Here is a 25,409-nt window from a genome sequence, read left to right on the forward strand (position 1 = left end):
ACATTAATACTTCTGGAATTAGCATTTAATTTGGCTAACATGTATGATTTTGTTCAACTGTCCATTACTCACACCTGTAGTACTTTGCTTACCAGCACTTACATCTATAGGAAACCAAACCAAGACCAGAGAATTACAAGAAAAAAAAAAGGTAAAGGTAAAATGCTAACCAGAAAGCATGTAAAGACGTGAAGAAGAGGCCAGGTGCAATGGCTCATGCCTGTAATCCCAACACTCTGAGAGGCCAAGGCAGAAGAATTCCTTGAGCCCAGAAGTTCAAGACTAGCCTGGGCAACATAGGGATACCCTGTCTCTACGAAAAATAAAAAATTATCTGGGCATACGTTGGTGTACCCGTGTCGTCCCAGCTGCTCAGGAGACTGAGGCAGGAGGATCAGTTGAGTCTGAGAAGTCAAGGCTGCAGTAATCACATCACTGTATGCCAGCATGGGTGACAGAGTAAGACCTCAAGTCTTCAAAAAAAATGAAGAAGGTTAATAGAAAAGAAAAATGAAAAACACACTAAAGAAGTTTAAAAAGCACTTATTAAACTATAATGGGGAGATAGAATGAAGAGAGAAAAAGCAAAAAAAAATTGTAAGTTTTTCTGTAGATATAGACCTAAACACACATGCATAATTATTTATGAAATATATAAATGGTATTCTATAAGCAGCTACAGGTACTTACTCTGTTCATATACTTCAATGTTCCCCCAGATTCCTGCCAAAATATTGTCACTGTGCAAAAACGAAATGCATAAATGACAGCTCTGATGTCCTACATAATTAATGACCTTTGAACTCTGGGCAACTCTGGGACATTCCACATTTGCCAAGGCCTCTCCACATTCCCAGGAAGACTGCTAGGCTAGAGTCTCCCGTGCCCTTCTCTCTCCATTTGAGCCCTATACGATATCCCATTGCACATATCACATAACCACTACTGCCTGAGGACGAGCCACAGCTCAAATTTTCTGCCCAGAAATTGCATGGAAACGAACTACAGTCACACAGAAGAGAGATAACTGTATTTATGGCAATGGCCCGAGAGGGCCTATAGCAACCTTGCTGGGTTTATCCATTACTGAGCAGCTGTCAAATTCCAGGGGGAGCTTTCTCATTCCCTTCTGGAGTCAGCTTCTCTATCCCTTATTGACTTGGAAATATCCTATTTAACCGCAGAAATATCATTAAACTAGAAACTCTCCTCTGCTATGAACTTGGAAAGAACTAATGCCTGTGGCACAATTAAATGCTGATCTTAGCCTTCAAATGCCCATTATGTGAAAGCAAATTGAGTACAGAATGATTCGCCTGTTACCGATCAGTAACAGATATGTGGGTTTAGGCCAAGTTTCTTGGGATTATTCTTGGAGTACAAGGAAAAGGCAATCTAAAGGAAGAAACCCATATGAGCGTTCAAGACAGCCTGACAGATGCTGGGGGTGAGGTGTGACCTGCCCTTTTCCCACAGTGGTGGTGGCTTCTTTTTGGGTCAAGGCAATATTAGGGTACCGTCTTCTCTGAATTTGCCTTATTTTACATTCCCTAGAAACAAACCAAGCTTCTAAAAGACTCTTAGACAAAGCATAACCTGAGAATGAGCAGATATGACAGCTCTGCCCTAGCCTAACCCAGTATTCAAGGCAGCCCAGGCAAACTCAATCAGCTACCTCCATCCAAAGCAAAGCAACCCAGTATTTCCAGGAGTCCTGCTCTCAAGCAATTCAACAAAGTGATGTGCACCATTGTTTCTTGCCCTGTAACCCAGATCTGCTTCATGGACAAACAGCATATGGTTGGAATTCAGTTTGGCTGGGGAAACTCATTTTTTTCCAAAGACATAAAGCACATATAATTTTTTTTGTAAAACTTTGATTAACATAGCATCATTGATCATCAGAAAAATGCAAGTCAAAAGCACAAGATACCAATTCACACTCAGACGGATGGCAAGAATAAAAAAAAATGGAAAATAACAAGTGTTTGTATTTGGAGACATTAGAACACTCGTACATTGCTGGTGGGAATGCAAAATGTTTCAGCCACTGTAAAAAACACCTTGGTAACTCGTCAAAAAGTAAAACATAGAATTAGCATGTGAACCAGCAATTCTACTCCTTAGGTATTCACCCAAAAGAACTGAAAACAAGGACTCAAACAAATACTTGTAGAGACATGTTCATAGCAGCATTAACCACAATAGCCAAAAGTAGAAATGATCCAAATGTCTATCAGTGATAAATGGACCTTGCGGTATCTCCATACAATGGAACATTACTCAGCCATATAAAGTAGGGAAGTACTCATACATGCTACAATATGGATGAGTCAGAAAACATTATGCTGAGTGAAAGAGGCAGACACAAAAGTTCCATTTAATATGATTCCATTTATATGAAATGTCCAGAAGAGTAAATCCACAGAGACAGAATGCAGCTTGGTGGTTGACAGGGGTTGGGGGAAGGGACAAATGGGGAGTAACTGCTTAATGAATTTGAGGCTTTATTTTGGAAGTGATGAGAATGTTTTGGAACTAGACAGAGGTGGTGGCCACTTGAAGCTGAATGTACTTAATGCCATTGAATAGTTCACCTTAAAATGGTTAATTTTATGTCATTTGAATTTCACCTCCATTTTTAAAATGTGGAGTACTTCTGTCAAGTCTTTTGCCCGACATCACTTGCTCAGAAAACGAAGGTTTCCTCCCCTTCTCTGCAGCCTTCCTCACCTCTGTCAATTATATCCCCTCCAAGACCTTCATTTGTTAATTACACCCCACCTAACCATTCTGACAGCTCCCACCTCCCCAGCTGCCAGTTTCCTTCCCTCGGCCTATTTCAATGTGATGTATCCTCTGCTCTAGAAGCAAAAGCCTTTCTTTTGACCGAATTTCCCACTCAGGTACCATCCCACTCTCTCCTTCTTTTCAATGCCAAACTTATCAAAAAGGCAAGCCACACAGATTGCCAAAGCTCCTCCTTGGTTCCTATAATCTGGCTTCCTCCCCACCATCATCACTGTCTTCCCAACATAAAGGTCCAGGGGCAAATTATCAGGCCTTCCTGCAAGGAGAAGGTCCCAGGCCCTGGGTGGAACCCGAGAAATGAAGCCCAGGGAAGCCGACCAATTTCTTGGAAAGCAACTGCTCAATTTCCTGGAAAGCAACTGCTCAATTTCCTTGTTTCTTTTTACTGTCTAGAAAGCTTTCAACAATGTTTATCAGAAAAGTTGGTTTTAACCACGTTAGAATATTTCTATAATTTTAATTGGCTGGCCTTCATTTTATTTTTCAACAGGCTTGGGGGAATGTTCAGTTCACTTCTAACCTGGCCCCCTGTGGGCTGCTGGCAGAGAAGGAAAAGGAGAGAAAGCGCCTTGGGAATAATAAGGGAGACAGTGGCTGATCCTGGGCTGGGCATGGGGGTGTGGGTGGAAATGGAAGAGATGGGGTTGAGGGGATCAAGGAGCAGACAAAGATGGGGAGTTTGTCAAATCTGCTTTTAGTAGATTGACCCAGAGCTGTTACAAGGAAGCCATTCAAAGAATCACCACAGACGAGAAACTACAATGTAGGTTTTCAAGATTAAAGAGAGATAAGGCTGAATTATTCAAAACTAAATTAAGAGTTCTCAGAATAATAAGTTAAAGGTAAACAAAGTAAAACAGAAATCTAGAAAAAAAGGGTTAGAGGCATGGCCTGAACCAGAACAGAGGATCTCAAAATGTGATTTCCAGACCTCTGGGGACTCCCTGAGATCCTTTCAGGAGCTCCATGAGGTCAAAACGATTTTATAATAATATTAAGACATGATGTGCCTTTTCCACTCTGTTGACATGGACACCAAAGATGTAAAAACAATAGTAAGAGAAACTGCTGATGCCTGCTTTGAAGCAGTAGACTGGGGATCATCACCATTATCAGGCATTTGCAGAGAGGAAAAAAATGTCAGTTTCACCTCGAACGTCCTTGATCCGGCAGTAAAAATTAAAATTTGATGAATGAACTCTCAACCCTGGAGTGCACATCTTTCTAACATTCTGTCTGACAATGGAATGTGCACACCAGGCCCTCCTGCTCTACACGTGAAGCACCACAGCTCCCTCAAGGAAGCACACTTGGGTCATCGTTCACCGTGACCTAAAGTTGTGTATTTTTCATGGAACACCCTTTCTCCTTAAAAAAATGACCAAAAGACAAACTGTGGTTATTCAGACATGGCTATTTGGCAGATATTTTCTCTCGAAAGAACAAAGTGAGCCTGTCACTTCAAGGAAAATAACCAACAATTTTTGTTATCGGAGATAAAATCTGAGCTTTCAATGGCAAATTAGAATTTTGGAAAACTTTTATACAAGCTTGACAGATTCCCAATACTTAAAGACTTTTCTGATGACCAGATGTGATTTTTCTGATATTGTAAAATGAAATGCATCAACATTTGGAAGCTCTGTATAACTCAGTGATCCAATGTTTTCCAAACGACTGATGTGTGATGTTACCAAACCCATTCATGGGCAAAAGATCCAAAACACAAGATAGACATTATATAGATCATAACAGATCGTAATGGAACAGACCAATAGATTGTAATGGAACAGGCCAAGAGATTGTAATGAAACAGACCAACAGATTGTAATGAAACAGACCAATAGATTGTAATGTAACAGACCAATAGATTGTAATGTAACAGACCAATAGATTGTGATAAAACAGAGCAATAGATTGTAACGTAACAGACCAATAGATTGCAACGTAACAGGCCAATAGATTGTAATGAAACAGACTGAAAGCATTTGATATGGCTTCAGAGTCCACATTGAATTAACCTTTAAGAATCTTTCACATGTCAAATTTTGGAGTATTTTCAAGAATATCCACAAATATCTGGAAGGCTAATAAAACATGTATCCCATTTCCAACTAAGTATCTACTGAGGCTGTATTTTCTTCTTAGACTTCAACCAAAACAACATATTGCAACAGACTGAATACAAAAGCAAATATAAAAATCCAGCTGTCTTCTTTTAAAACAGACATTGAAGAAATTCGTAAAAATGAAAACAATGCCATTCTTCTATATTGTTTTGTTTTAGAACTATAATTATTGTTCATTTAAAAGGTATTATTATGTTAACATGTGATGAGTTTATTGGGTTTACTAATAAGATGAATTTATATTTTTTAATTTTTTTTTTTTTTTTGAGATGGAGTCTCACTCTGTTGCCCAGGCTGGAGTGCCCTGGCACGATCTTGACTCACTGCAACCTCCGCCACCTAGGTTCAAGCGATTCTCCTGACTCAGCCTCCCAAGTAGCTGGGATTATAGGCACCCACCACCATGCCCAGCTAATTTTTGTATTTTTAGTAGAGACAGGGTTTCGCCATGTTGGCCAGGCCAGTCTTGAACTCCTGACCTCAGGTGATCGGGCTGCATCGGCCTCCCAAAGTGCTGAGATTACAGGCATGAGCCACCACACCTGGCTATATTTTTTAATTCCTCAGTTTTAATTTAATGCATTAAATAGCAACAGATATAACCCAATCGACAAAAGCTCTTTGGGGTCCTCAATCATTTCTAAGAATGTAAGGGATCTTGAGACCAAAATATCTGAAAACCACAAGGCTAGGTGAAGCCAAACAGTTTTGTAAATAAAACGACTAAACAGTATCCAGTAGACAAATCTTCAAGTCTGTAACTCAATAGGCAGAAAATGGGTCAAGTTCTGAAAACAAAAGCATGATGAAAGTCCAGTGAGGGGGGTAATGTTTGTCCAGAGGGCCAGTAGATCTCAACTAATACCTTGGAGAAAGCCTCCAAATCCAACCCTGCCTGCCATTAAGACTCATTAGTTGCCAATGCCCAGAGTCCATTGGTGCTTCGAAAACATGCTACTATACTATCCTCTAATAGCAGCAACCTCAGACACATGTAACTGGTCACTCGGAAGCCACCTGACACCCCACAACTTGGAAGGAGATGTTGTAAAGCCAGACTGATTTTTTTTTTTTTTTTTTTCTGAGACAGTGTCTCACTCTGTTGCCAAGGCTGGAGTACAATGGCATGATCTCGGCTTACTGCAAATTCCACCTCCCGGGTTCCGGCGATTCTCCTGCCTCAGCCTCCCTAGCAGCGTGCCACCATGCCTAGCTAATTGTATTTTTAGTTGAGATGGGGTTTCACCATGTTGGCCAGGCTATTCTTGAACTCCTGACCTCAGGTGATCCACCCGCCTCAGCCTCCCAAAGTGCTGGGATTACAGGCGTGAGCCACCACGCCTGGCCTAGACCGATTTTTAAAATCTAAGATGAGTTCAAAGAAGGAATGGAGCAATTACCATGAGACAAACTAAAGGTCTAATCTCATCAGAGTTCAGGGAAACAGATGAGTCCCCTTATAATTTAAAGCCATATTTGGAGTGGGTACAGAGGACCAAAGACCATGGTGGGGAAATGCTAAAAGAAGTTTTCCCTCAAAATCTGAAAGAAGTTCTAACCTGTATCCGATGGTCATTGGCTAGATACTTGTTAAATGCTGAGGAAGGCTGAGGAGGTTAGAAATGGTTTACAGGAGATTTAGGCCTCAGATAAGGCGGGAGGTCAGTGGCTTCCAATGCCAGTTTTCTGACATGAAACATCAGGGCAGCAGGGACACATCTGTGTCCTCACCCTGGTTTGGTTGGGGCTTAGTTTGTGCCTGACAGAGAAAAGATGCTCACGAAACACTGGATGAGAGAATGAAAATTAATGAATTCTCCAAGGTGATAAGTGGAAGAGACCCCTCTTCGGGAGCAAGCAGATGGTTTTCAGGTCCCTAAAGAGGGGCAATGAGGCAGCAGCCCCATACAGGCACCCGCCCCAGGCATAGCCATTTATTTCCAGCGGCTCTCACATACACACTGACTTATGAACTGAAAAATAGGACAAAGGCATAAGCATTCCAGGGGGAGGAGTAACAAGGAAAGCTGACCCACCAAGCTCCAAAGCGATCATTTTCTGCTCTTGGGCATAAAAGTCTAGCCAGAGGCTTATTTCTGTATGTTAAACATTACGAATTAAAATCTAAGAACAATAGTTACGTCTCCCATACAGTTATGACATGAGTATCTCTCGTCTTTGTAAAGACTTAAAACCTGTAGCGAATAAATGTGAAATCGGGCCACACAAAGACAGTTCCTGGTGGCGTATGAAGGCTGCGGGCCTCACCCGTGGGAATTCTCTTTCCCCAAATTACTGATTTCACCTGTACCCTCTTTCTCAAACTTTGCTCTGGAGACAGAAAAACCCAGGGAGTTTTGTGCCCCAGTACAACACATGCCAAATAAGACCATGGAAGAGAGGGTGCTGAATCTTCTACGTCTCTCTGAAAGGTCATGAGGCCCCTGCCTTTAGTGCGTTGGTCTAAGGTCCGTGGTCCCCAGGCTGGCAGCGTAGGCATCGCTTGCATAGCATCTCGGGGCCATCCCAGACCCTCTGGCCACGTTCTGCATTTAACAAGATCCTCATATGATTCACGTGCACATTAAGGTTTGAAAATGCTGCACCAAAATGCCATAAGGTCAACCCCCGACCCTGCCAAAAAAAACCCAAAAATGTATTTCTACCTGCTGCCTGTTTTTTCTCGTAGCAAACATTAAAACTTTGCATAAGGACACTGAATGGGCTACAAAGGCTGCTATAATCCTGAATGTCCTCCTAGAGGACACTGCTGGGGGTGGAGGGCATTAGAGGCAGTGTTGCTCAGCAGGAGGAACCCCAGAGAAAAGTCCAGAAATCTCCCTTCATTCTTGTCCTGCCTTTACCATAAATTAGCTCTTGGGCCTTGGATAAATGGCTTAAATATCTCTTAGACTTTGATTTCCTGGTGTCTAAAATAAAATAGGTGGAGAGACCTCTAAAATCCCCTTCTACTCTAAATTCTCTGACCCTGAAAATGTCACCAATGATATAATCCTCGCCCTAATATGTTTAACATGCCACCAACATTCCCCAATGCTTCTATAACTGTCCGCATGGGACATACATTTCAAACTTCTGAAACAGAAACATGGTAAGATGTCTATCCTTTGGGAGGTCATTTTAGAATTATTTTTTAATTTATAATAAATGATTCAAATATGTGATTGCATTTTCTGTGCAGGCGATGATACAATCATCCTTCTGTTCTGTAACATAAAATGCAGCAAAGGCTTCTTAATTACATTAGTACCAAGAATTATAATTCAAACACAAGCCAATGAAATTCTAGACAGGCTTATTCTTTACCCATTAAAAAAAGCAACAGCTGGGCTGCGCTTACTTTTATGATCTCTATGGTTAATGTGTTTCTAATAATTATTATTGTACTTTTATTGCTCATAAAAGCACTTTCTCTCTCAGAGGTCCACAAAGCAGTTTCTGCAAGTAAAATCTGTGGAAGATATCACCCAGCTATTAGCAAATAAACGTATCTCAGACATCTTCACGTTAGCATTAAGTCTGGAGCATCTACTCTCTGACTCAAAAATGTTTAATGAACATTGTCATAAAGCTATTTATTTAGTCAAAAGAAAGGGTTTCCCTCATCTCTTAGAAAAATATATATATATTTTTCGAGACAGAGTTTCGCTCTTGTTGCCCAGGCTGGCGTGCAATGGCGCAATCTCGGCTCACCACACCCTCCGCCTCCCGGGTTCAAGTGATTCTCCTGCCTCAGCCTCCCAAGTAGCTGGGATTACAGGCATGCATCACCCTGCCCGGCTAATTTTGTATTTTTTTTTAAGTTCAAGAGATTTATTGTACCACATGGTGACTGTAGTTAATGATGATGTATACTTGAAAATTGCCAAGAATAAATTTTAAGTATATACTGTGGGATGAATAAATCAGACTAACATATGCATTATGTCACATATATCATTTTTTGTGGTAATTTTGTATTTTTAGTAGAGATGGGGTTTCTCCATGTTGGTCAGGCTGGTCTCGAACTCCCCGCCTCAGCTGATCCGCCCACCTCAGCCTCCAAAAGTGCTGGGATTGCAGGCGTGAGCCCCCGTGCCCGGCCCAAGATAAATAATTTCTTATAATAAATTAGCCTCTTATCTGTAATAACACTTGCCACTGGTTCATCAAGTATTTCCCATCCACTATCCCACTCTGCACCCCCTCTCACTGCTTTCTTCCCTAGTGAAAGGAGAAATTCCTCCAGAGTGCTGGCAGAACTCTGGGCACCTAAGCTCACCACACACTGAACAGAACTATTACAAAGTAACTATGTTCTGATGTCCTCCTTGCAAGCTGCAGTTTTGGTGCTGAAAAGGATGCAGGGAAGGTCTTTCCTTTGATTCTCTGTGGGCTCCCTCGACTCCCCTCCCATCCTGTTCCTTTCTTATAACCCGACCAGGTCACAGTGCCTTTTCAAGGTCTCATGAGGACCTTTGTGTTGCACTAATGATGTGGAGGAATGAGCTCTCAGGGAACTGATGGGTGAGTGAAGATGACATCTTCTCCTGCACTTCTGTATATTCCCACTTCCAAACCTGAAGGGGAGTTCACTGATGCTTTCAAATCAACAGAGGATAGCATCAAAGATCCATGGGTTCAAATTTTCCTGACCTACTTCTTTTTGAAATGATAAGGAAGAACTGGCAATGCTGCTTAAAATATTCCCAAAGGGTTACTACAACTTTCTGGGTCACACAATCTGTGAGATGGCCTTAGATCAGAGAATATTTTCTCACTATTTTGTAAAACTAAATTCACCATTTACTTTCCATGCTTCCATATTTAGCAAGTATCGAACTTACAGTACATATCTAACTCAAAACTCAGACAACTGGATTCCTATCTTATTTCTGTTCTTTTATTTGTTTTTCTTGTCCAGTTCATAGACAGTTCCTGAGCATCCCCTGTTTGGAAAGCACCATGCTAGTTGTTACGACAGATACTGAATGAACCAGGCAGAGTCACTAATGTCAAAGAGCTCACCTTCCGAGATTCCACAGGAGGTTCTCCGTGATCTCACATCTGAGTCAGACATTTCTCTGGGCTCTCAGAAATGTACTTGCAAACCTCTCCCACAGCACACAACACACTACTCTCTAATCCATTACTCATCCAGCACCCTGTCCCCGCGGCCTTGTAACTGCTTCTCAGAGGCCATGTCTTGCTAGACCAGTATGTATCCCCCAGGGTTACTAGTACCTAAAGGGTACTAGACACACAGCAGGTGCTCAATAACCCTGCAATGAAGGGAATGCAAAAAATAATGACTATAAAGACATATAAGCATAAATCAAAAGTCATGTGTTCCCACAACAGAAGAAAAATTCTACAAGACTTCAGAGGAGGGACCTACTTCCCATTGGGGATTAGGGACAGCTTCTGGAAGCAGGAAGATTTTGAGCTGAGCCTGAAAAAGTAGTTGGGGAGGTGGAAGGGTAAGTGGTAGAGGCTCAGGGGGAGCAGGGCCAGTGAGGCAATAAGCATTCCAGATGGGGAACAGCATGAGCAAAACCACAGAGATCTGAGGGTGGAACTGGGGGTGCAGGGGTTGTGAGAGGGGCTGGGGTCAGACATTGAAGAAGCTGCTCGTTCATCAGCTATGGTGTGTGTGTCACTCAGTGAGTGAGCCTGGAAATAGACAAGCCCAAGAAATGATAATCTACAGGGAGCCCTAAAAAGGAGGCACATGGTTTTAGAACAGGAGAAAATAGATATAAGGCAGACATAGACGTGAAAGGACAGTGTCTCCCAACTTGGCCACATGGGCTATAGAACAAGGACAGTGGGTATTATCAAGCAATGGACAAAGTAACTGGTTCGAGTCATTGATCATTTCCAATAAACCAAACCCAGCTGAAAGAACTCAGCTGTAGGTAGGAAGAGTAGGACCTCCCAGAGCTTGAGCCTTCAAATTCCAAAGGTAGAAAGAGATGTCACAGAAGTCAAGACTCCTCAGGGGCCAGAAATGGAAGAGCTTCTCTCAGAGATAGGCCCACCCCTGGGCTCTAGAAGGTTTGAAAGTGATACCAGCTCAATTGTCTCTCAAAACAACGTCTCAGTAGTCACCTCTGGTATGCGATCCTAATAGATTAAGTATGGTGGATTCCTAAGGCTAGAGATAGTGAGGTTTCTAGGGAGTCTGCTCAGAGTGGAGGCCTGATCCCATTTACCTATCAACATAGGCCAGAGCCAATCAACAGGAAAACTATGGGATTGTTATTGAACCATTATATCACTGCCTAGTATTTATCTTTATTACTAACTCCATGTGGACTTGAAATGATTAACAATATAATCCTTGGATGAAAAGATGTTGTGCCTATCCTTTAGAGAGTCAGCAGGAAGGGGGAGATGAGAAGCATATTTCTGAGGCCTCTGTTTTCAGAATTGTTGTCCACAATCTGCTCTGTCATCAGAATCACCCTGCTGCCCAACAAAAGGCATCCACAGCTGAGCAAACGACCTGGAATATGACTTTTTGCCAGGGGAAAACTTAACTTTGGGGGGAAGGGATTCAACTGGGTAGAAAGGAGGCAATAGGGAATTAGAAGAAGAGAGAGAATCTTGTGGTAGTTAATTTTATGTATCAACTTGGCTGTGCCACAGTGCCCAGATATTTGGCCAAACATCATTCTGGATGTTTCTGTGAAGGTGTTTTTGGATGAGGTTTACACTGAAATCAGTAAGTTTAATATATCTAGTGTTCCATTATTGGAACGCTAAGCCTGTGGGAGTTATTTATATCCTACTGCTCAAGGTCATTGCCAAGGTCTGATTATTCACTCATACAAAAATTCAAAAAAATTGTATCCTCCAGCATAAATGGGCTAAGAAAAGCAGATTGCCCTTCATAATGTGAGTGGCCTCATCCAATCAGTTAAAGACCCAAAGAGAACAAAAGGCTGACCCCCACTATGAAGATGGGATTCTGCATGCAGCCATCCTTTGGGCCCAAACTGCAACTCTTTCCTGAGTCTCCAGTCTATAGGCCTCTCCTATTAGATTTTGCACTTGCCAAGACTCCACAATTGCATGAACCAGTTCCTTAAAACAAATCATATATATGTGTGTGTGTATGTGTGTGTGTGTGTGTGTGATTATATATATATATAATTTATACATATTATATATTAATTATATAATATAGACTATATAATCTCCATCTAATATTCCTGTTCCTCCAAATACAAATTTCTTGACCTAGAGAGACATAGTCCATGGAATCTAATTTGGATCTAAAGAAGAATTAAGGCCTAAACCAACCAAGAGCCCCGTGCTGATGCCCTGACACTCACCTGTGAGGTAATTAAGGCGTCAATCACCAATAGGCCACAGCTGGTAGCCTAACAACCTTGGTGAACAAGTTCAGAGAGAGATCTAAAGCCTTTTTTAAGGAGAAGGAAAGATCAGAATCAACCCTTGGTAACACGAAAGCAGTTTTCAAGAACAGAGAGCTCCTTGCGATGTTGAAGTAAACATTTATAAAGACCTTCCCCAAATACTGCAATATCAAGAACAGCAAGCTTGAGCTTTATCACAAACCACCCATCAGCTCGGGGTTGTGAAATACGCCCTCGCCCAAGTGCCTCTGACAGAAAAGAAATGAGTTCCATTACCAAATGAAAGCAGGGTGGAAATAACAGAATTGCTTTTATTTTGATGGATGATCTAATAAAAAGACATAAAAATGATTAGAAACGATAAAATTAATCACAAAATACAGTTCTATTTGTTTTGTGCTATGGAGTGGATTCTTACATTGGGTGGAAGGTTGGACTATATAACTTCTAATTTTAGGAGACAGTAAAAAGAAAAAAACGTGATGACAACAGTCTTTCATTGCTAGAAAGCTACTTCTAAGACACTGAAACAGCCATTGCAACAATCACAAAAAGTCACAGGCACCCAGGTAGGCACACACACAAAAAAGATTTTCCATTCCCTCTGTTCCTACCTTAGGGAGTTCAAGTCCCCCCAGACATTTCTCTCCAACTTAACAGTGTGCGCCAAGGTGGTGCGTCTTAGAATGAAATGGACGTGGTCATTCCAACCTAATCATTTGCTTAGAGTCACTGAGGGGTAATAATAATGGCTCAGGTAAGATTATTGCCACAGTTTCCTTAAATTCACTGAAGGGCAATACAGAATCAATGACAGCAGAGGCTCTACTAGAAACACCTGAGGTGGAGCTGGGAGGCAACACGGAAGGAGGAGGTGTTAGCTCAGAGGCACCGGAAGCTCTTCAAAAACCTGCACGTTGTGCACATGTACCCTAAAACTTAAAGTATAAAAAAAAAAAGAAGAAGAAGCTGCTACCCCTGATGGAGATGCACTGCCTCTGAAAGGATCTGCTAAAACTAATTTGGATTCTTCACCACAGCTTTTGATTCGCTTTTTTTCACATTTGACAAGGCTGGCCAAGTTACCTGCCCGGTGCTAAACACCTACCTATATTGCCTTTTCAATGAGTCCATTTGAAGCTTCCAGGCAGAGCCTTCTAGCTAGAGCTTACCTGCAGAGAAGCCCACAACACACATACATTAAAATAACATGACGACCGCCTTACAGAATCAACGTTTCTCCAGAAGGGCCACCCATAATAAAAGAAAGCTCACAATGAATCTCACCACTTTATCAATCAAAAATTCTGGTTCCTCTTACAGGACACTTCTCTCGTGCCAATATTAATTTTTCAGAGCTAATCAGGCCTCAAAATTATTCACTGGGAAGCCTGAGAAGGCCTGGGGGAAGATCTGTGTGTCTCCTCCTCCTCCCCGAAGGCTCACCCGGAAGGCAGGAAGGCCTGCCCCTCCTCCACCCCCTGCCAGTGGCTTTTCTCAGTCTCTCACCCTTCCTCTCTTCTGGCACCTCCTTATCAAATGGTTCCTCCCATAGACAAGTCCTGCATATGAAAAAGAAATTATATTGAAATGTGAGCTGACTAAAGAGTTAACTATGACAAAACTGAGTATCGATGCCGGCTCTTGCTTCCATTATCTAACTATGCATCTTTCCAATTCTTACCCCCTTTGCTTCTCTATAAAATTCTTCCTGGCCGGGCGCGGTGGCTCACGCTTGTAATCCCAGCACTTTGGGAGGCCGAGGCGGGCGGATCACGAGGTCAGGAGATCGAGACCACAGTGAAACCCCGTCTCTACTAAAAATACAAAAAATTAGCCGGGCGCGGTGGCGGGCGCCTGTAGTCCCAGCTACTCGGAGAGTCTGAGGCAGGAGAATGGCGTGAACCCGGGAGGCGGAGCTTGCAGTGAGCGGAGATTGCGCCACTGCACTCCAGCCTGGGCGAGAGAGCAGGACTCCGTCTCGGAAAAAAAAAAAAAAAAAAAATTCTTCCTATCAGTCTCATCTCCATAGCGGCATCAACCATCATCTCTAATCAGAAAATTCACAACTAAACACACACACCACCCCGCTTGCCCTTACCCACAAACCTCACATTTTCCTACACTTAATTCTAAAAATAAAATTTAAAAAGAAAAAAACAAATATGTTCTCCTTAGCCTCCTCTTCTTTTCTCCAGTTATTCTACCCCTCCCTAGCCAGGACTTTCATAGAAGAACACTGAGTGTCCTTCACATTTTTTTCCCGTAAAGTATGTTGATACATGAGGTTTCTCCTCGGGAAGAAGAGCAGGCTGGTCCAAACTGGCATAGACAGGAGGGCACAGGATGTAAAGGGCAGGCTTGGCCTCCTGGAAGGAGCCTCCTGGCTCTGCACCTCCTGGCCTCACTCTAGTGGCTCACCTCACTCCCAGAAGCAGGGAGAGTTTGGGCTTCGGTTTCCATTTGTGTTCCTTTTCAAAGATTTAGCAGAAATGATTACTTTCACTATACTCTCAGGTTCCTGACCACATTCTGCCTCCTCCAAGGAATATCCTACAGGAAAATGTTATATATCTATTTATTTATTTTTATTAAATATATTTATATATTTTATTTATTGATTGATTGATTTTTTGAGATAGAGTTCAGCTCTTGTTGCCCAGGCTGGAGTGCAATGGCACAATCTTGGCTCACTGCAACCTCCGCCTTCTGGGTTCAAGCATTTCTCCTGCCTCAGCCTCCCGAGTAACTGGGATTACAGGTGCCCACCACCATGCCCGGCTAATTTTTTGTATTTTTAGTAGAGACAGGGTTTCACCATGTTGGCCAGGCTGGTCTCGAACTACTGACCTCAGGTGATCCACCAGCTTCAGCCTCCCAAAGTGCTGGGATTACAGGCGTGAGCCACTGCACCTGGCCGGAAAATGCTATATTTAAGCAGCTGCAATATTACAGCTAACAGGAAAGTCGCAGGTTTTCCAAGATGACAAGAACAGTACTCGAAAGTTTCTGCCAATATTCCTTCTGTCAGTCCCCCTCCTCTCACTTGTCAAAGTCCACTAGTACCCAAAGTGCTGATGTTCCCACAAAAAGGCATCACCAAAGAAAACCTACCTGTGCTACCCTCAAAATCTCAAACAAACCATGCTCTTTTGGGGTTTGGGAATCCACTGTCACTGAACATTAACTCCAATAGAAATATGTGTATAACTAGAGAGGAAAATAAAGAAAAGGTGCTGGAGATGGATGTAGCGAGTGGTGAGGGGAATAGATGTCCCCTGATGGTACAGGCCCCCTTGTAAGGTATGAAGTCTTCCTTGTTAGTGATCTTCAAGTGGACCCTGGAGTCCACCTGCAAAATATTTTAAGGAAGCTCTAGGCCAGGTGCAGTGGCTCACGCCTATAATCCCAACACTTTGGGAGGCTGAGGCAGGCAGATCACTTGAGGTCAGGAGTTTGAGACCAGCCTGGCCAACATGGTGAAACCCCGTCTGTACTAAAAATACAAACATTAGCTGGACATAGTGGCATATGCCTGTAATCCCAGATACTTGGGAGGCTGAGGCAGGAGAATCACTTGAACCCAGAAGGTGAGGTTACAGTGAGCCGAGATCACGCCACTGCACTCCAGCCTGAGTGACACAGCAAGACTCTGTCTCAAAAAAAATATATATTTTTTAAGAGAGTTCTATACAATGAACTTTGACCTCAATGACTGCTGTGGTCCTTTGCTCATCTGACTCCCAAACTGCTGCCTGGAAACAGAAAACAGGAGGCAGAGGAGGAAGCTGTACTCGGGCCTTGCCCCATGCCCTGGCCACATCTGCTGAAGAAAAAATGGAACAGGGCTCAGGGTTCCCATAGGGTTTCTGATGCCGGCTCCACAAAGAGCAAAGTTAATGGGTCATCTCATCCATGCCTCTTCTCGGTTTATTCTCTTACTTTTCTCTGATGTCTGTAACTCTATTATCACAGCCAGAGAAATGTGAAGCCTAAGGAGGAAATTACCACATTGGCACGCAACAGTCCCCAAAATGGGTAAGTGAACAACTGTGTTTACTTTTTGTTTCTTCCATTTCTCTTGATTGTACTACTGGATATAATGACCACTACTTCTCACAAAATCTCTACTTTATACCAAAGCAAGAGGATATATCACTACACAAATGCATTACAATTACTTTGAAAATCATATGGAGATTTAAATATCTGTATGTTGCCTACTGGCATATAATTGAAGCTGTACATTCTGGGGGCCTCTTTAGCAAATGCAAGTGTTTTCTTCCCTTCCACTCTTGCTAATGTATACAGTGCACTTTCTCCATCCCAGTGGTTTTAATTCCATTCATATTCAGATGAGTCCCAAACTGAAATCTTCAGTCCTGGTGTCTCTAAATACTCATGTCCTGTGTCCAACCACCATTTCAGTTTTAAAACTACTCCCTTAAGTTTATGAGCAAGGGATTTAATTGGGCTGAAAGGGGGCAACGAGGAATTAGCAAAACAGAGAGAATATTGCAATAGTTAAATTTTATCTATCAGGCCAGGCACAGTGGCTCATGCTTGTAATCCCAGCACTGTGGGAGGCCAAGGCAGGGGGATGGATTGAGGCCAGGAGTTCCAGACCAGCCTGGCCAACATGGCAAAACCCCATCTCTACTAAAAATACAAAAATTAGCAGGGCATGGTGGTGCGTGCCTGTGGTCCCAGCTACTCAGGAGGCTGAAACAGGAGAATCACTTGAACCCAGGAGCCAGAGGTTACGGTAAGCCAAGACCACACCGCTGCACTCCAGCCTGGGCAATAGAGCGAGACTCCATCTCAAAAACAAAAAGAATGTATATATCAACTTGGCTTGAGATAGATAGATAGATGATAGATAGATAGATAGATAGATAGATAGATAGATAGATAGATAGAGCAAGGATGAAAGGGGTAAGAACGCATACATACTTATGTATTTATTCAGGTAAATATTCATGTAAATATGTGTATTTACAAGCTACCAGGCATCCCCTTACCTCTGACGGCTTCGTGGTGCATTTTCCTTTTCCTGAACACTCCAAGTCATTTGCGTGACTCTCCCCCGGCACGCAGGTGCTGACCTTCACCACCAGAGTTAAGCGCAAAGCCACAATAGACTTAGTCACAGAATCATTCACAAAACCTAAAAGGAAATGAGGCAAAATGAAATAGTCAAGTGTCTCCTCTTTAAAGGCAGTGTGTTGAAAGCTTTACCAACAGCCTTTCTACAGGACTATGAATTTAGTGTAGGCAGCACTCAAGTCTGACAAAACAAAATGCAGTGAGGCAAGGGAATAAAGCACATGGCCACCATCCACTGAGACCTCAGGACTTTAGGGCAGGCTGGTCCTCCCAAGCCTCACAAGAAATACCTAAGGCCAAGCAACATCAGCACCAGGCACTTGAACGACCACCTCAGATCCTTTCGCTTGGCTCCTGCCCTTGTCCTCGCAGGGCTGCTTTGTCTCTCAATTCCATCCCTGTGCTGGCGTCTTAGAATTCAGTCTCTGCTTTGGAACCCCAGGCTTCTACCAGAGAGCAGCTTACCTGCATTACCCAAGTCCTTCTCCTCCTGGCTACTTTGGAGTCACAAATGCTGGAAATCCTCAAAGGTCCCACCCAGTTATCACCTGCCCTGGTCTCGGTCCCCTTGGAGTGGGCATGCAGCATGGGTACACATTCTCTGTTGGGTTTATTGAAAATTGATAAGATATTCATCTTACTTGATCACCAATCTGAATCCACAGTATCAAGTTAAGCCGTACAGTTTTAACCATCTAATAAAATGGGACTAATCACAGTTGAATATGGATTGCAGTATCATTGACACACCGTATTTGTCACTGAATGACCTTTATGTCCTAGAGCAGCTATTCATACATAGTCGGTAGCAATAAATATGGAATAAATTGATGAATAAATATAGCCTCTAACTGGAAAGGAGAAATAAATATCTTAAGTATTTTTGCATCAATGATTAAATTATTTTCACTAAGGGAGCATTTTTTTCTAATATGAACATTCATTTGTATCTAATTTTTAATTTTAAAACAAAATATTGAAATTAATGAATATGATTTTAAAAAGTTTCCTCAGCTCTGTCAAGAGTAAAAGTTAAAAAGCCTCATCATTACAAAGCCACATTCATAGATAGTTTTCAACAAAAGATTTGTAAGACCAAGGGGACTACTAGGAGTCAGTTGGGAAAAGAGAGAGAAAAGAATTGATTCTAGGGCAACTGAAATGAGTTCTATTATCAGGAAAAAGAGTATGTTTGGATCCCTCACACCTCACACTATACAAAAGTAAATCTAGATGGTTTAAAGAGCTAAATGCGAACTAAAAACCTTTAAAGTGGCACTATTCACAATAGCAAAGACTTGGAACCAAACCAAAGGTCCATCAATGATAGAATGGATTAAGAAAATGTGGCACATATACACCATGGAATACTATGCAGCCATAAAAAAGGATGAGTTCATGTCCTTTGCAGGGACATGGATGAAGCTGGAAACCATCATTCTCAGCAAACTATCACAAGATCAGAAAACCAAACACCACATGTTCTCATTTATAGGTGAGGGTTGAACAATGCGGACACATGGACACAGGGAGGGGAACAGCACACACTGGGGCCTGTCAGGGGTGGGGGGGACTAGGGGAGGGAGAGCATTAGGAGAAATACCTAATGTAGGTGGTGGGTTGATGGGTGCAGCAAACCACCAGGGCATGTGTATACCTATGTAACAAAACTGCATGTTCTGCACATGTAACCCACAACTTAAAGTATAATAAAAAAATATAAAAAATAAACAAACAAAAAAACCTTTAAAACTTCAAGTGGAAAATATAGGGGGCTATTTCATTGATCTAAAGACAGGGAATTTATTAAACAAGGTGCAAAATAATAACCACAAAGAATAATCAATTTAACTTTACCCAACTTTAAATTATATGTACATAGCTACCATAAAAAAAGACAGTAGACAGGACACAGGCTTGAAAATGAAATTTATAATGCATAAAACCAGCAAATGCTTAGCTGTCAGAATATATGAAGAATTCTTTTGGCAAACTGCTTTTTTCTCAAAGTTATTTATACTTATATAAATACTGAAATCTATGAAGCATTAAGAAACGCAGTTACCCACATGTATACATACAGTAAAAGTATACTAAGATGCATGGAAAGAAACACATCAAACTCAGGAAAAGGATGGGGGGAAAAAGGGGTAGCCAGGGACACGGAGCTTCTGACCACCTATATAATATTTTATTTATGTATTAATAATACATAGAGCAAATACCACAAAACACTTATTCAATCTTGTGTACAAAAAAAATTATATTCATTTCCATAGTTTTATTTTATTTTTAGACAGAGTCTCACTCTGTTGCCCAGGCTGGAGTGCAGTGGTACAATCTCAGCTCACTGCAACCTCCGACTCCCGGGTTCACATGATCCTCTTGCCTCAGCCTGCCAAGTAGCTGAGATTACAGGCACCTGCCATCACACCTGGATAATTTCTGTATTGAGGCGGGGTGTCACCATGTTGGCCAGACTGGTCTTAAACTCCTGACCTCAAGTGATCTCCCCGTCTTGGCCTCCCAAAGTGCTGGGACTACAAGCATGAGCCACCACATCCAGCCTATAATATTTTATTTCTTTCTTAATAACATAGGCCGGGCGTGGTGGCTCATGCCTGTAATCCCAGGACTTTGGGAGGCAGAAGCACGTGGATCATGATGTCAGGAGGTCAAGACCAGCCTGGCCAATATGGTGAAACCCCCATCTCTACTAAAAATACAAAAATTAGCCAGGCATGTTGGCATGCGCCTGTAATCCCAGGTACTCAAGAGGCTGAGGCAGAAGAATCGCTTGAACCTGGGAGGCAGAGGTTGCAGTGAGCTGAGATCGTGCCACTGTACTCCAGCCTGGGTGACAGAGTGAGACTCTTTCTCAAAATAATAATAATAATAATAATAATAATAATAATAATAATAATAATAGAGAGAGCAAATTTTGCAAAACATTTATTAAATCTTGTGTACAATGAAACCTTATACTCATTTCCATACTTCTATGCTTTTTTTTTTTTTTTTGAGACAAAGTCTCACTCTGTGGCCCAGACTGGAGTACAGTGGCATAATCTTGGTTCACTGCAACCTCTGCCTCCCAGGTTCAAGCAATCCTTGTGCCCCAGCCTCCCAAGTAGCTGGGATTACATATACGCACCACCACACCCGGCTAATTTTTGTAGTTTTAGTAGAGACAGGGTTTCACTATGTTGGCCAGGCTGTTCTTGAACTCCTGGCCTCAAGTGATCCTCCCACCTCGGCCTCCCAAAGTGCTGTGATTACAGGCAGGAGCCACCATGCCCAGCCAATTTTATGCATATTTTAAATATTGTGTAACCAGATTTTTTATTTAGATTATCATAGTTCAGGCATCACAACTTCAAACAGTCTTTGACAGGTTAGGAAAATATTAGTATCCTGAAATCTAGAATACACAGTCCCAAAATGACTTTGTGGTCACCTTCTCTAGACGTTTCCTCACCATTTGTTCTTATAAGTACGTTGCATTGGCCGGGCGCAGTGGCTCATGCCTGTAATCTCAGCACTTTGGGAGGCCAAGGCAGGCGGATCATGAGGTCAGGAGATCGAGACCATCCTGGCCAACATGGAGAAACCCTGTCTCTAATGAAATACAAAAAAATTAGCCAGGCATGGTGGTGCGTGACTGTAGTCCCAGCTACTCGGGAGGCTGAGGCAGGGGAATCACTTGAACCTGGGAGGTGGAGGTTGCAGTGAGCCAAGATGGCGCCACTGCACTCCAGCCTGGCAACGGAGTAAGACTCTGTCTCAATAAATAAATAAGTATATTGCATTAAAAAGTAATAATTAACTGGATAGAAACAGAGCCCACGTTGGTGCACCTTGCTTTCATGGTACCTAGCATCACCTCATTAACTGATGGTCACTTGAGAACATGCTGCTTCTATGGACAACAAATTAGCAAAACTTTCCAAATATTTTCAATGTTCTCAATGTTGAAGTGCTTGCACACTTAGGTGTCGCACACTCCTAAAGCCTGTTTTCACAGGTTTACTCAAAGTATTGCTTGACACAGTCAGGTTCACTTTTCATACTTTTAAAGAGAAGGATATTTTGAGAAATTTGGCTTAAAAAGTCAGGACAGACTTCCTGCATTCTTTCCTTTTTCATACTTCTTTTAAAAGTTTTCATAAATGTGAGACTTCTCTCATGGCTTCTCAGCTATTTCTGTTTGTCTTTTTCTGTTTGTTTATTATCTTTGGGGAAAGATATAAAAATGATATCACAAATATCTACGATGACTAAAAACCCTTCTGAAAACAAATTGAGCCTCTAAAAATATTAAAAGAAACTGCCTACATTAAGTAAGTATATATAGGCTGGGCACAGTGGCTCACGCCTGTAATCTCAGCACTTTGGGAGGCAGAGGCAGGTGGATCACCTGAGGGCAGGAGTTCAAGACCAGCCTGGCCGACATGGTGAAACCCCGTCCCTACTAAAAATATAAAAATTAGCCGGGTGTGATGGCGAGCACCTGTAACCCCAGCTACATGGAAGGCTGAGGCAGGAGAATCACTTGAACCCAGGAGGCAGAGGCTGCAGTGAGCCAAAATCATGCCACTCCACTCATTTAAAAAAAAAAAAAAAAAAAAAAAAACATAAATAAGGAAGGGCGCAGTGGCTCATGCCTGTAATCCCAGCATTTTGGGAGGCAGAGGCGGGCGGATCATAAGGTCAGGAGTTCAAGACTAGCCTGGCCAACATAGTGAAACCCCATCTCTACTAAAAGTACAAAAAATTACCGGGCATGGTGGCGGGCTCCTGTAATCCCAGCTACTCGGGAGGCTGAGGCAGGAGAATCGCTTGAATCTGAGAGGCAGAGGTTGCAGTGAACGGAGATTGCGCCACTGCACTCCAGCTGGGCGACAGAGTGAGACTCCATCTCAAAAAATAAATAAATAAATAAAATAATAAGGATGTATATATAAATATATGTAGTGTGTGTGCATTTTATGAACATGTAATTTAGATGTATGTGGAATACATACACATAATTTAAAAGTACAGTCATACAATGAAGATTACTGAGGCGAATGGATCTTAAAAATTTTTAAACCAAACAACTACCTTTCAGAAGGCTGTGAAGAGCCTCTACCTTCTAGGGTAAAAGCTGAACTGTTTATGGGACAGGCAGTGCATGCTTGATGGACCACTCTGGAAGCCCAGTGAACCTCGCAACCATGATTCAGGGAAATGCACATGGTCCTTGAGGCAGTCCTGAAGTCCTGAAGGATGGAATTAACCTACAGGCAGGTGTTTCAGGCTGAGATGGTAAATATTTGGCCTAACAATATTAAATCTGTAGAACCATTTGCTTCCTATGAAAGAAAACTGGAGAGTGGTGCTAGGCTTTGGCTGTGTCCCCACCCAAATTTCACTGTGGATTGTTGTTCCCATAAGCCCCACGTGTGGTGGGAGGGATGCAGTGGGAGGTAATTTAATCATGGAAGTGGTTACCCTCATGCTGTTCTCCTGTTAGTGAGCGAGTTCTCATGAGATCTGATGGTTTTATAAGGGGCTTTTCCCCCTTTTTCTCAGCACTTCTACTTGCTGCCACCATGTGAAGAAGGACACGTTTGCTTCCCCTCCACTATGATTGTAAGTTTCCTGAGGCCTCCCAATCCCTGTGGAACTGTAAGTCAGTTAAATCTCTTTCCTTTACAAATTACCCAGTCTTGGGTATGTCTTCGTAGCAGTGTGAAAACTGACTGATACAGGTGGGGTTCTCTTAAATTGGGATCCATACCATCATCTGCCTATACTGTTTTGTGTGGCTTTGGAGCTTCAAAAAGCTAGGCCTGGACTGCAGGAGGAGAGGAGCAAGACCCCATCTTCTCCTTCATCTGGCCAGAGGACTATAAAAAGCTATTGTCCCGGGCTTGCGACAAGGCCACCTGGATGAAATCAATTGCTGTGGCCATGTGCTTTGGAAATGCACCAATGCATGAAGAACCACCAGGATTACATGGCCTCCCAGCTCATCCAGGCCATCGCATGCTAGAGGAGAGGGAGAGTAGATACCCACCATCTACCATGATAAATGGGGGCCATCCTAGGGCAAAAAATAAAGCAAGCTTTGAATTGAGGAGCAAAAGGAATCTGTACCCTCTGAATGGGATTCTGATGTGCAATGATTCCTGGAGATCCCTTCAGTGCCAGGGGGTTGGCACAAATCTGATGAGGTCCTTTAGCTCTCAGAACTGCTTCCAGTAGCTGTGGTCAATTGATCTCTGGGTTGTACTTGTGTATTTCCTGGGCATTCAGTCAAGTCTTGTTAAAGCTAAGCCAGTTCCCCACATTCTATACAGAATTAGGAGAGAAGTGTCTCCTTTTCAAAGTCAGGAAATCAGAGGAACTCATTCATAGAGAGAAGGAAGCCCTGCGAAGATGTCATCTCCTGAGTGTTAGGCAGAGGAACACAGGGGAGCAGTGGGGACAAGACAAAGGACAGGGATAAGACCCAAAATGGAACAAACCAATTGGTGAAGGGAACCCATCAAGGAAGATCCCGCGTAACCATGCCGAGTGAGAACCTGACATGTCCGGCCTGCCCATGTTGGCTGCCATGCCAGTGCAGGTGGGTTCCCAAGTGGCCTAGGTCCCCCAGGCAAACACCTTGTGAAAAGCCGCAGCTTCCTCCATACTTCAATCCCTACTGTGTATGCCAGTTTCTCCTGTGCGCCCTGTACTGTTGAGAAAATAGAAAACTGCCAACAATAACAGCTCTATTCATAATTGTCTAGGGTTTGTCTCAGGACTGTGGGATCCCTCAAATCCCATCACTGAGGCTTTGGGAAACAACATTTACCCTGATTCTCCTTGAGACAGAGGAAGACATGGCTATGACTTTAGCCAGCCCGGAATGTAAATGAACAACGTATAATCAACACCTTAATTATCTAGGAGAAACATTCCTGCATTACTCATAAAAGGTGCTAAGACAATGTGCTGGAAATGTGTTAAGTAGGAATAATAACCCAAGTATGCTGACCATAGGATTTATCTTCAAAACTAAGATGACTTTCAAAATACAACTTTTTATAATTATGCCCGGACACAGGCATAAAGTGAGACTCTCCCAGGCAATGGGACAATATAGTCACCCTGCACTTAATGTCCCAGGGAGCATCTGGAGACAGAATATCTGCAAAGTCCTACATCAATGCCAGGAATGTTTTTAACAGGCAGAAGATGGATTCAAAAAAGCAGTATGAAGTTCAATTCAGCCAGGCATGGTGGCTCACACCTGTAGTCCCAGCACTTTGGGATGCTGAGACTGGAGGATCACTTGAGCTTAGGAGTTCAAGACCAGCCTGGACAACATAGTGAAACCTCGTTCCTATAAAAAAATTTTACAATGGCCAGGCATGATGGCTCACGCCTATAATCCTAGCACTTTGGGAGTCCGAGGTGGGCAGATCACTTGAGGGCAGGAGTTCGAGACCAGCCTGGCCAACATGGTGAAACCCCATCTCTACTAAAAATACAAAAATTAGCAGGGCATCATGGCGTGTGCCTGTAATTCCAGCTATTTGGGAGGCACAGGCACAAGAATCGCTTGAACTCGGGAGGTGGTTGCAGTGAGCTGAGATCATGCCACTTCACTCCAGCCTGGGTGATGGAGTAAGACTCTATCTCAAAAAAATAAATAATAAAAATTAGTCGGGCATGGTGGCACACACACCTGCAGCCCCAGCTACTCAAGAGGATCACTTGAGCACAAGAAGGGGAGACTGCAGTTAGATTTAATTGTGCCACTGCCCTCCAGCCTAGGTGACAGAGTGACACTCTGAGAAAGGAAAAGAAAAGGGAAGGGAAGGGAGGGAAGGGAAGGGAAGGAAGAAAAGGAAAAGAAAGGAAGAAGGAAGGAAAGAAGGAAGGAAGGAAGGAAGGAAGGAAGGAAGGAAGGAAGGAAGGAAGGAAGGAAGGAAAGAAGGAAGGA

General features: G+C 42.7%; 1 protein-coding gene across 2 annotated transcripts in view; it reads right to left on the reverse strand.

Annotated features, from left to right (window-relative positions):
- Positions 1-25,409, reverse strand: part of DNER (delta/notch like EGF repeat containing) — a 357,090-nt gene that overhangs the window by 171,256 nt on the left and 160,425 nt on the right. For both annotated transcript variants that reach the window (XM_055290869.2, XM_055290868.2), the window contains exon 5: positions 17,347-17,492. In XM_055290869.2, coding sequence (XP_055146844.1) covers positions 17,347-17,492 — 146 coding nt within the window. The remainder of the gene's footprint in view (positions 1-17,346; positions 17,493-25,409) is intronic.

This window comes from Symphalangus syndactylus, chromosome 8 (assembly GCF_028878055.3).
Source record: "Symphalangus syndactylus isolate Jambi chromosome 8, NHGRI_mSymSyn1-v2.1_pri, whole genome shotgun sequence".
NCBI lineage: Eukaryota > Metazoa > Chordata > Mammalia > Primates > Hylobatidae > Symphalangus > Symphalangus syndactylus.